Below are 11,893 nucleotides of genomic sequence, written 5' to 3' on the forward strand. Positions count from 1 at the left end.
ATCGAAACGTCGTGAAGATACTTCCAATTCTACGCGGGAGAAAACCCGAACAACCAAAGACGTACATATATGGGTGTGTGTGTATGTATGTATGTATGTATGTATGTATGTATGTATGTATGTATGTATGTATGTATGTATATATATATATATATATATATATATATATATATATATATATATATATATATATATATATATATATATATATATATATATATATTTAAAGAGCTAATACATGTCACTGCTTAAATCAATAATTGATATGAAACTTTTTAAAAAATTCACAACTAAGGAAGTGGGACGAAGAACAGAGAATTAATCTTTTCACATAATTTATTAAATTATTCTGAATATTTAAATGAAACCACTTAAAAGGCATTTCATTTACAAAAGTTGTTTTCTAGATACATTCACTGCAATGGCCATGTCCATAACCTCAACATGTTCTGAATTTTTTTTTTAAAAAAAAGATGTAGACTTACATTCTACATTTCTTTTTGTGTTTTGACAACATTTTACTTCACACCTATTTGGACTGGAGGTATTACTCCAGTAGAAAAAAAATAAAACATTACAAATGTAAATTATTTTAAACTTTTCTCTATTGTGAGTACAGTATATTTTTCCACTTTTTAAATTTCTGAAAATTCTTCTTTCATTGAATTCATTGAATATTGCAATGATAAGAAAATAGCAAATTCAGAAGTTAAGAAAATGTGTCATAGTGACACATTGCATGCAGGTTTTAAGAAACAGATTGTTTTCATAAATGTACAACAGGTTTTTTTTAAAAGGACATTAGTGCCAGGAAGACATTCCAAAATCAGTCCAATTTATTTGTAGCATTTTATGTGAATCTACACCAGATGGTGTCTCAATTCCAAGTTTATATCTTACAACTTGGTAGTATCAGCCCTAATGAGAACCCCTCCAGTTTGGATTGATATGCTTTTAATTATTCCTATGAAGCCAACTTGGTGGTCAGACATTGTCACACATGCCATAATTTATCCCAACCTGTTTTTTCGTTTATTTATTTATCAAATGAAACTAAAAGCATTTATACCCTGCACGTTTTTTTTGTTCAAAATGGTAGCAACAACAACCCAGAGTAAATTGTGGTCACTGAGATTATGTGAATTTTCTTATAGAAAATTCCTTGTATCACTAAATGAGATTATTTAAATATGAAATACACATATATGTAATATAGAACAGTGCTTTTTAGAAAAGAGGAGCAAGGGAAACATGGTGGAATGATTAACCTTTTATTAAACTATCATTTTTTTCACTTACAGGCCTTTCAGATAAAGTGGTCTCTCTATTTGCATTGATGTGTCAATATTTGACTCATCTTAAGATATACACTTGAGAATAGAGGCATTCAATCAGGGTTTTTTTTTACACTTAGAGCATAAGCTATGTGATATCATGACTGTATGCAGAGGATACTAGAGAAATTAGGAAAATCTGCTGTACAACTTAATAAAATGATTTTGTTCCATTAAGGGAATAAATATCCAGACGATAAAACTTTTTTTTGAATAGAAAGTCTTGGCTTAAAAACCAGTTTTCTCACTTAAGCTAATGTTTCCCAAGAGGGAGCACTTTACACACATAAATCCATTAACATATCTAGGGAAGCTTTATTCCAATTATGGCATTTTTCTAAATATTACATTTATCTTCTCTTTCCCAGACATTTAGAATTGAAAACAGCTAGTAAGTATTATTTCTGCCAATGGTAGGGAAATCAAATTCTATTTCTATTTAATTCTATTTTGAATAACAAGGTTAAATAAACATACAAACAAAAACACTGTGATCAGGGTATGTGTACATTGTGTGTGTGTCATTTTATACAGGGGCTAGCAATATAAACATTTCACCTAGATTAATAAAACACAATCTATATAAATAAAAATGTAATGTTTGTTTGTTCAAAATCTCAAATCTCCAAAAGTTCTTCACCGATTGCTTTGAAATTTTGACACAACGTTGCATTCAACTACGTGCATGTTTTATATACGTATATTATATAGATGTCACACCTTTGACAGGTAAAAACAAGATTTTTTGTAAAAACATGCTTTTTTGAAAACCAGCGCCATCTGCTGGACGTAAAAGCAACACACGCTATACCATAGTGTTCATTTCTTGAGTATAGTATATTCAGAACAGTTCGGCCTCTCTCCAGCTTCGTCCCGACGGTCCCTTTATATGTGTGGCTGGGCTGTGGCTGCACCCTTTCACTTTTCCTCCCCTCCTCTGACGAGCTTCGCCATTTCCACCAAGGGGAGCTGAAACCTTTTGGCCTCCCCCTCCCCTCTCTCTCTTCCCCTCCCGCCAGGCCTTTGCTGTCTGTGACAGGGCTCCGCCTGCCCCATCCCTCGGCCACCTCCTCCCACCCTTAAGCCGGCCTCCCCCCGCCCATCCCAGTTGAGCTCCAGAGGAGGTGGAGGCGGAGCGTCTCCTCAGCCCAACCGGCTGCGGGCGCTCTCCACCCCCCTCACAGGGAGCCAGCTACGGCCTCGCCAAGGCGGCTCCAACGGGGCGGCTGTGTCAGCCCGAGGCACAGCAGGGCTGGAGCGGCTGCTGGGTGCCCCGTGAGGCGGCAACTGCAGTGGCGATGGCAGCTCTGGATGGGGCCGTAGCCAGCGGTGGCTGCCTCATGTCCGCATCACCAGGGGCAGCTTCTTCCTCCTCCTCCTGCTCAGCGGATGCTGGCTGCCTCCTCTCACCGCCACCGCTGAGGGAAGCCGGGTCAGGGGCAGTGGCCCCCTCCTCCTCCTCTCCTCCTCAGCTCGGCCAGGCCGGGGCCTGTGGGAGCATCCTCCGTGGCGGCTCTTGCAGGGGCTACCATGGCTCACTTCCATGCGGGGGCCGCCTCTGCTGGGGGACTTGCACTTTCTCTTTTCTTTCTTTTCCATTTAAACAGACTGGGCCACAGCAACGCGTGGCTGGGTGCAGCTAGTAAAAATAAATGTTAAAAAGATCTATGTTCAAATACCAATGTCTAGGCCAGTGTTGGCGAACCTTTCAGCACCGAGTGCTGAAACAGGAGCGTGCATGCGAGGGAGCGCTGAAAACCAGAAGAGCAGTTCCCCGGCGCACATGCGTGCACTGGTAAAGTGAGCTTCCAGCTTCCAGTGTGCTCATGTACTCTGGTCAGCTGGTTTTCTGGTTTCTGGCATGCATGCGTGCATGAAGACCAACCTGGAAGACCAATGGGTGACAGCTGGTGTGCCCTGAGAGATGGCTCTGCGTGCCACTTCTGGCACACATGCCATAAGTTCCCCATCACAGGTCTAGCCACCTAGTCATTGAAGCACAGCATCGTTTACATTTAAAAAAACCAGATACTGGACCGGTATATGCTCCCTGCTTCCATCCAGTCATCATGTGATCTACAATTTGACATGGGATTGTGCAGTCATATTGAGGGGAGAATGCTATGCCCCATTTATACAGAGAATCTTTGCAGACGCCATGTGAGGTGCTAATTCTATTCAGAATTGTCCATTGCTGATGTGGTAGTTCAAAGCCTGGCACCTTTTTTTGTAGGATCATTTATATGTCTTCCTATGTCTATACAATACATTTCCCTCTTAATTTACTGATTTCAAATTTTCTCTGTCTCAGGGCTAATAATTTGTACCTAAATCGATGTAGCTTCAAACAGTATAGTTTTAAGAACAAAAAATAACAGTTTTACAAAATAAAGTACACGTTGAAAAAAATAAAAATACATATACTGTCATGGCATTAATCTTTACCATTTCATTTAACAGAGAGTAGACCCCATTTACTACTGGTTCTGTGAGCATGGCTTAGTGGGTGTGGCTTGGTGGACGTGGCAGGAGAAGAATACTGCAAAATCTCCATTCCCATCCCACTCGGGGGCCAGCCAGAGGTGGCATTTGCCGGTTCTTCGAACTACTCAAAATTTCTGCTACCGGTTCTCCAAACTTGTCAGAACCTGCTGGATTTCACCCCTGGTAGACCCTATATATACCCAATCCAGTGACGTGCGGTGAGGTTTATGGCTGGTGAGGCTGGTGACATCATCAGCACGAGCCGCGGTCCCCTTCATGTTGACTCAGGAAGGCGGGGAATGGGACCACGTGTGCAGGAGGCTGAGGCAGCTTCAGCCTCCTACCCACGTGGTCCCATTCCCCGCCTTCCTGAGTCAACATGAAGGGGACCGCAGCTTGCGCTCCCCGTGGCTCGCACTCCGCAGTCCCCTTCATGTTGACTCAGGAAGGCGGGGAATGGGACCACGTGTGCAGAAGGCTCCTCAGCGCCTTTTCCCTTTTTCCTTTTTTTATTTTCATGATGAGAGCGGTGAGGCTCTGCCTCCCCTGCCTCCCCTGACCGCACGTCCCTGACCCAATCCTAAGGTCTTCCCTGCAGGAAGCACGTTATGCACAATGTATTCAGTCAATTACAGCATGTGGCTGGCATTAATGAATCTCAGTCCCAGACTCTAGGGAGAAAGTGAATCTCTATTGGTGGAGTTTAATAGCCAAACAAATCAAACCTTCAAAAGCTCATGGTATAAAAGTACAGCATTATGAATTTATCTGGGAGTCTTGTACTCAATCTCAGAGTAGTATGCCTATCCAAGAGTCAAGAATAATGAAGGTGAAGGCACAAAATAATAATACAGAAGGCATTACAACTGGGCTAAAGTCTTTTAATGTTTTAATAGTAAAAGCAAAAATACTGTCTGGGATATGTTTCCCTGAAGCAAGCCTTGTCTTTTCCAAAGAATATTTGCCAGTGGAGATATCCTGTTGTTTTCACTTGCAGTTTCAATAGCTGTGTCCAGTTTTGACTAAGTCAGAGGAACATTGGGTTAATTTTCCCTTGCCTTCTTTCATTCAGTATAACCCAAAACCTTCTGATAATAATTTTTAATAGAACTACAGATAAACCTTTTTTTTTTTGCATACGCCTTTTAAAATAATTATTTTTGTAGAATAAAAAAAAATCTCTCTGTGTGTGTTTTATTCTAGGAGCACATGATTCTTTGCAGATTTGCTGATCAGACAGCTGTTCAGATGCCCCCTGAACGCAGACAAATAGGTATGCTTTTCTGTAGAACAGCTGTTGTGGAGATTATACACACTGTATTTGGTGATGTGATTAGCTTGCTATTAATGGGTGGTTGTGACATGTATATTAACAAGAAGTTATAATAGTGTATGTACTATTCCAATCTCTTATCAACCATGCTTCCTCTCTCCTTCTCTCTGCAAAAACTGTTTCCTGATTCTTCTGATAGATGTACAATAAGTGTTATGTATGAAATTTATTTTCTGGTAATAATATCACACTCAACCACAGACTCTTCCTTGTGATAAACGTTTATAACATTGAACAATTTAATTATGTATAATATATAGATAGAAATCCAAAGTGGTCAATGACTCATAAAAAGCAAACAATAACGTGCTTTTAGTATGGATAGTATAGAAATCGTTCTATCTAAATCAATAAATCAGACATATAAACTTTATAAAACTATAAAGTTTTTAAAAAATAAAATGAGGCATTATTTACAATTACAAAAGACTGGTGGGCCAACCAACAGAAATTATTAGGTTCACTGTAAGGCAGAACGGAACAGAAATTATTAATTTTACTGGTAAGATCCCAGCAATTTTCAAATAGTTGATGGCATAGCTTGACCAGGCTCTAGGTTCATCCTTACCTTATGTCTTTAAGACATATGACAAGCATAGCTAGTTAGGAATCTTTAGGGCATATCAATAACTCACTAAGGACTGATTGCTGTCTGTTAGCATGAGGATTAAGCTCCCTATTTATCTCCACTCTAATTTTAGTTACTTCTTTCTCCTATCTCTTGTGTTTTCTGTAACAAACTCTTTGCTTTATGCCTATCAGTCTTGGAGTTTGGTGATTGTTTGATTATATCAAAGCTAATTGTTTTGCCTTGAAAAACCTACTGCTGACTAAATTCTAATGCTAATTAATTTGACTATTTTTAAAACTTTAAATGAAGCTCTACAGTTTTATTCTAGCTTATTTTATGTTTTAGTCATTATTAAATATCTTAGGAAGCCATGTGATTCAAAAGTGAACCATAAATATTTGACATAAAATATTTGCAATGAGTAACAGAAAAAATTATCTGATTGCTAAGATAAAGCAATGCCTTGATGGTGCATAATTAATCAGGAGAAAAAACAAGGATGGATATTAATGAAAGGAACAGAATAACAGAGTTGGAAGGGACCTTGGAGGTCTTCTAGTCCAACCCCATGATCAGGCAGGAAACCCTATACCATTTCAGACAAATGGTTGTCCAATCTCTTCTTAGAAACTTCCAGTGTTGGAACATTCATACCTTCTGGAAGCAAGTTGTTCCACTGATTAATTGTTCTAACAATTAAGTGTTTAGTTACAGGTTGTATCACAGGGGTATTAACAACAGTACAGGTGTTTGCTTTGACACCTGCATAAAATATTCAGTCTCTGTGGTTCAGAGTACATAAGGAAATTCCAAGATATTTTAACTTTTTGTATTTCTCAGTAAATCTGGCAGATTTTAAAGTTACCCAATTATGCTGTTATCAACACAGCTGTGCCTTTGAAAGGTGTCACTCACCAATTGGGACTGAGCACCTTTTCCAATACTTTGGTGATATAGAAAGGAAATGTGTCACATAAGGATGGGTGGAATGGCTGTGTCTTTGTGTGCTTTTAAATGTTGATTCAGCATTTCAGCAATCCCTTCATGGATAAAATAGGGAAAGGATAAATTTCTGAAAGCTCCTTCTCCCCCCCCCCCCCCTCTAACTTTTGTGCTCTTATACTTGTCTTGTTAGTTCTGATGTGATACTTGACATTAGGCTCCATTAAAAGTATTTTCTATTTCAGTCATCTTTCTTCACCTTTTAAACTTGCTAATGGGTGTGTAGTTTTATTTTCAGATGACTGGGGGTGAGGTGGGGGGAAGGTCAGATCGGATTAGCACGAAACACATGTTCCCTAAAAACAGGTACTGAAATACACTGGGGTGCAGTTAAGCTTAATCTTAACTAGTCCTCCCTGAAAGTAATGTTTTTTGAACAGGTGGAACTCAGTTTAAAATATTTACCAAGGAATGCTTAAATTTGTGCTGTCTACTCCCTCCCTTTAAGACTTTTGTTATGTTTCCAACCCAAATTACTCTTTCAAACCATACATTTAAAAAAAATTCTCTTCTGTTACTTCTACTTTCTCAGTTTCTTGACAAAATGAAAATAATTTCCATACCATTCTGTCTCTGGATATGACTATCACAGGGATTTACCTCTGTATACAATATAAAGTATGGTAGTTACCAAATGTATAAAATTAGTCAATGTGTAAAACTTTATTTAGACCAAAGATAGATTACAAAGTAGCATTCAAAGGTATTCGTATTTTGTCAATTATTATAATATTATTGTTATATACCTCCAGAAACCCAAAATACATTCCAATTTCCTTCCAACTATAACCCTATAGGACAGGTGACGATGAGAGATTTCTGGCCCATGTTAACCAGTAAGCTACTATGATTGTGGGAGATCTGGAATTTGGGTCTTTCCAAGTCTAAGTGTAACATCTTTACTGGTTTTCAGAATTTTAAAAGAATAGTAGATACAACACAATTTAAATTGCTTTAACTACTGTAAAGGTCTTTGGAGTGTGGGCCTAGGATACCAGAGAAAGCAATATTCCTACAGGAGAATTGTCTCATTAAAAATGTTATAATGTAATTGCTGCCAAAGTGCTTGTTTCTATACATAATATTATAACAATTAGAAATATATACATATATTCGGTTCATATATTTTAGGTAAACAATGCATGGGATTGGTGGACCTTGACCGGGCTTGGAGTGTGGAACGAAGCAACTATTCAGTCCAAGTGATAACCATGGAACCACAGTCATGTTCCCCAAAGAATAATTTGATAACTGGTATCCCGGTTTAGTTCAAAGGTTTTTCTATCAAGTTGAATTAATATTTAGTTCTCTTGATCAAAGTGCAAATAACATTTTGGAGACCGGAAAGGAAACACTGTACATCTTGAATCAGTTGTCTTCAGAAAAAGGAAGGAAACACAGTAGGGGCTATCTTGAAAAGCTTCCTAATTCCTGCTTGAAATAGATGATTAAATGACATCTGGCTCTCCCAAAATGTTAATCAGTCTACATTATAAAAGCAACCAATACATCCTTGGAAGAATGGTTTCCTTTTCTATGAAAATTGGTCTTGCATGTTGGAAAACGTATTTTGCAAGCGTTCTGGGCTGATCAATATTGATCTAAAGAACAGATCACAATATCTTTTTTTCAATATTTTACAATTATACTTTCTGTGCTCAGTTACAACTGTATTGCTGTAAATAACAAAGTATCACTTTGCTCAGATATTTTAATTTTTTTTAGAAAAATATGTTCTAAATAAAATATCATGCTTGCAGACAATTTATGATGACTGGTCAACATCAACGTAGTTTTCTTAGCAATTGTGTAATTGTGGTTTGATTATTTGCAATTTTCTAGCCTAGCTTAAGCTTTTTAATATTTTTTGTAATCTCCCATTAAAGTACTAACCAGGTCCACAACATCTTAACTTATTTCAAGATAGCCAAGGTCATCTAGTAAATGCTTCGGGTCAAATTACTCACTGTATTTACAGTATGTAATTTACAAGTAGGTTTATACATTAACTTTGATTACTGTCCTTTGTAGGACAAAGCAAACTTGCAAGAAATTATTTAAATGTGCATATGTATGCTTACCTGTTATTTCTCTTTATCTTCCTTCAGTGTGAGGATTGTTTAATATTTTTCTGTGAGGATTATGTTTTGCTTTGGCCATGAATGCTGGGGAGGAAGAGGATAGGGAAAAGAAAACAACTGTGGAATGACAATTTCAGGAGAAAAAAGCCACATGCCCATACTTCGCTTCTTTCCCATGGTATCTGTTTCTCTAAGAAAACTAATTGTTTTTATTTTGAGATATGTGGTCAGGTGTAAGTTACAGTTTGGTAACTTTAAAAACACTGAAATAGCACTCCTTTTTTCAGGCTTCAGCTCATTTTTCTTTTTTTAAAAAAAAACTCATTTTAACAGACAAATTCTTCAAAAGGTCAAGTAGTGTAATCAGATTCATAACACTTTCCGAATTATTACAATGTTTAGGTTCTGTTTGGTTTACTCAAGCAATGAACTGTAAAGCTCCCCCAGAATTAATTTATTTGAGTAGACTTAGTTGTTCCTCCATTAATGTCAGGGCTGGATAAAAGTCCTTATCCTATACAGAGCTCAGAAATCTCTAATATTTCAGGCTTGATTATGTTTGTTCTCTTATAGTTCTTGTCTGAAAAATGAAATAGATTGCTCAACGCTAATCAGGGAGAGAGAGCAACTTCTGTTAAGAAACATTTTGTTTTAAGTGGTTTTTATAACAGTTTACTATTATGGTGGTTCATAACCAATGAACATATCTTTTTCTTATTATTTTCTTATTATTATATTGTGTTAGCTTTCTAATGTCAGTATAATATCAGTGTAATGTATTTTTGAGACTCTTGCATTCTTTCAATAAGAAATTTAACATTTAAGATGGTCCCTTGCATATTTAATGATAGTTTTTGCTTGTAATACTTTATATTGTATGTTTAAGAGAGTTTACAACTGAATTTCAAGACACACAGTCCCAAGGCTATTTGTTCAGTTTACTCCTGTGAAGATAAAAGACAGAAAGACCCAAATGTGGGCACCTTTGATATTCCATAATATAAACGAACCAATTTTAAAAGAAATATCCTTGGTACTACCATTCTGTTTCATTACCAAACCATAAGTGACAAAAGTGTGAATACAGTGTTACAGAACTGACTGCTTCAGAGAGAAATTTGATAGGTAATTACTAAGATCAACTTTAAAAAAACAACAACTCTAAAAGCTTATTACCCAAAACAAACTCACACATTGAGATGGAAAAATGCTGGAATTTGGAAGCAATTGGTAGCCCTGAAAAGTACCCATGTCATTTCTCCCTAGTCAGTGGGAGAAAGAGAAAGAAGTAAATGGCTAAGCAAAAAGGCCCAAAAGACATTTTATGAGCTGATAATAAAGTTCCATAAGAGGCAAGATCATGATTGGAGAAAATCAAGTCTACAAGTGCTCTGGAAGTTCTTCAGTAGATACTAGTGAGAGGATTTCCTGTAAATTGGTCACAGCCTATCCAAGATATACAACAGTGATACAACATGGAAAAATGAATCAGAGACTTCATTGTGGATACTTCATATAACAAATATTTATTTATTTAACAATATTTTTAATCTGCCGTAATCCAAACGTATTAAAGATTACAGTTAATACCAATCTACCAAAATGTAAGTACCATTCAGTTAAACTATAGTAAGGGCTAAATATCTCTTGGAACAATACTTTTTGCTTAGTTTTAGAAATGCCTTTAGTGTTGAGCCGTAAGTGTGCCACAGGTGGCACGCGGAGCTCTTTCTGAGGGCACGCGAGACGTTGCCCTGTCAGCTCCAGTGTGCATGTGCGTGCTGGCCAGCTAATTTTTGGTCGTTTTTTACCTTACGGAGGTTTCCCTGGCTCAAAAACTTCATGAGTGACCATTATTACCTCCTTATGAAGATGACCAGACAAGGTGAGGAGATAAGATTTTGGCAAATTGCAGATCTGAATTCAATTGGGCCTCTTAACAGATAAGTTATTCTCACATGATGGAGTTGGCCTATCAGGAAACTTATCCGCTACATCGTTATAACTTTTGGGTCATCTTTAATAGTAGCTTCAAAGTGCATTGCTTACTCCAAATACGTATGTGATCAGAACTTGGTTACCATCACCTATTAGAATCCTGCCCAGTCATGAGTGTTTCTGGGCAAGAAATTGTTTTACTATATTGTACCTTTTTTAAACTGGGCAAAAACAATCTAATTTGATATGTGAATAAGGAGCCAACAGAGAATCTTGCCAATATTACCTCGTCTTCCTATGATGACAAATCTTCCCATATATTTAACCTATTTAACCTAAATAGGTTTCTATTTAACCTAAATACATTTCCCTTTATTTCAGTCTGAATAGTTAGGTTAGGGAGAGCCATTTGGGAGTACAAATAAACACTTTCTCTAAGAGTAATAGTTTGGTAATCATCATCTGCTGTATATTATCAAAATAAATAGATGGAAATGAAACCACAAACTTTTCAGGGCGCCCATAAGTCATTCTTCTCTTTTCAAAACTATTATTGGAAGGTCTTTGAGATACTCGGTATTTGTTCACCATTGTGTATCAACAACTAGAGCCGATGCATACCTTATTACATAGTTTCCCAATCTATGCTACTTGTAATTTTATCTGCTCAACTGTGGTTTCTAATTTATTCTTTAAGATTGTAATGTTCCAACTTGGGGTCATGGTTTAGGGTGTGTTAACAAAGCATTCCAAATTGTTTTCAAATTGGCGATAGGCTTTCATGCATTCATTCTTTTTTTCTCTTCAAAAAGGTCACAACACTTTCCATTCTTTATTTTTAGCATCTTAACTTTCTTGCTGGCATATGGTTTAGTAGTGCAAGTATGTGTTACAGAAACCGATGTGACAACCCTGCCAAATTTATCTGATAAAGACCAAATAACAGAGTCACAGAACTCAGACTAGGTCTCCTAATTTATTTTTCTAAAATTGCAATACCCAGTTAACTTAAATGCTGTACGAGTACATGGCAGATTTAAACTAGGTATTTTTTTTTTTAAAAAGGCAGTTTTCCCCAGGCCCCATGTATCAACAGTATGGTTTAGTATTTCATATTATCACATGGATTTGTACTTTTTTAAAAAAAATT

General features: G+C 37.0%; 1 protein-coding gene across 6 annotated transcripts in view; it reads left to right on the forward strand.

Annotated features, from left to right (window-relative positions):
* Positions 1–11,893, forward strand: part of GSTCD (glutathione S-transferase C-terminal domain containing) — a 47,537-nt gene extending 35,644 nt beyond the window's left edge. For 4 of the 6 annotated variants that reach the window (XM_081960224.1, XM_081960225.1, XM_081960226.1 and 1 more), the window contains exons 11-12: positions 5,022–5,091; positions 7,856–11,893. In XM_081960224.1, coding sequence (XP_081816350.1) covers positions 5,022–5,091; positions 7,856–7,992 — 207 coding nt within the window. In that variant the 3' untranslated portion in view covers positions 7,993–11,893. The remainder of the gene's footprint in view (positions 1–5,021; positions 5,092–7,855) is intronic. The other 2 variants (XR_014175981.1, XM_081960223.1) reach the window with 2 other exon arrangements.

Source organism: Natrix helvetica (assembly GCF_964273705.1).
Source record: "Natrix helvetica genome assembly, chromosome: 7".
NCBI classification, from domain to species: domain Eukaryota; kingdom Metazoa; phylum Chordata; class Lepidosauria; order Squamata; family Natricidae; genus Natrix; species Natrix helvetica.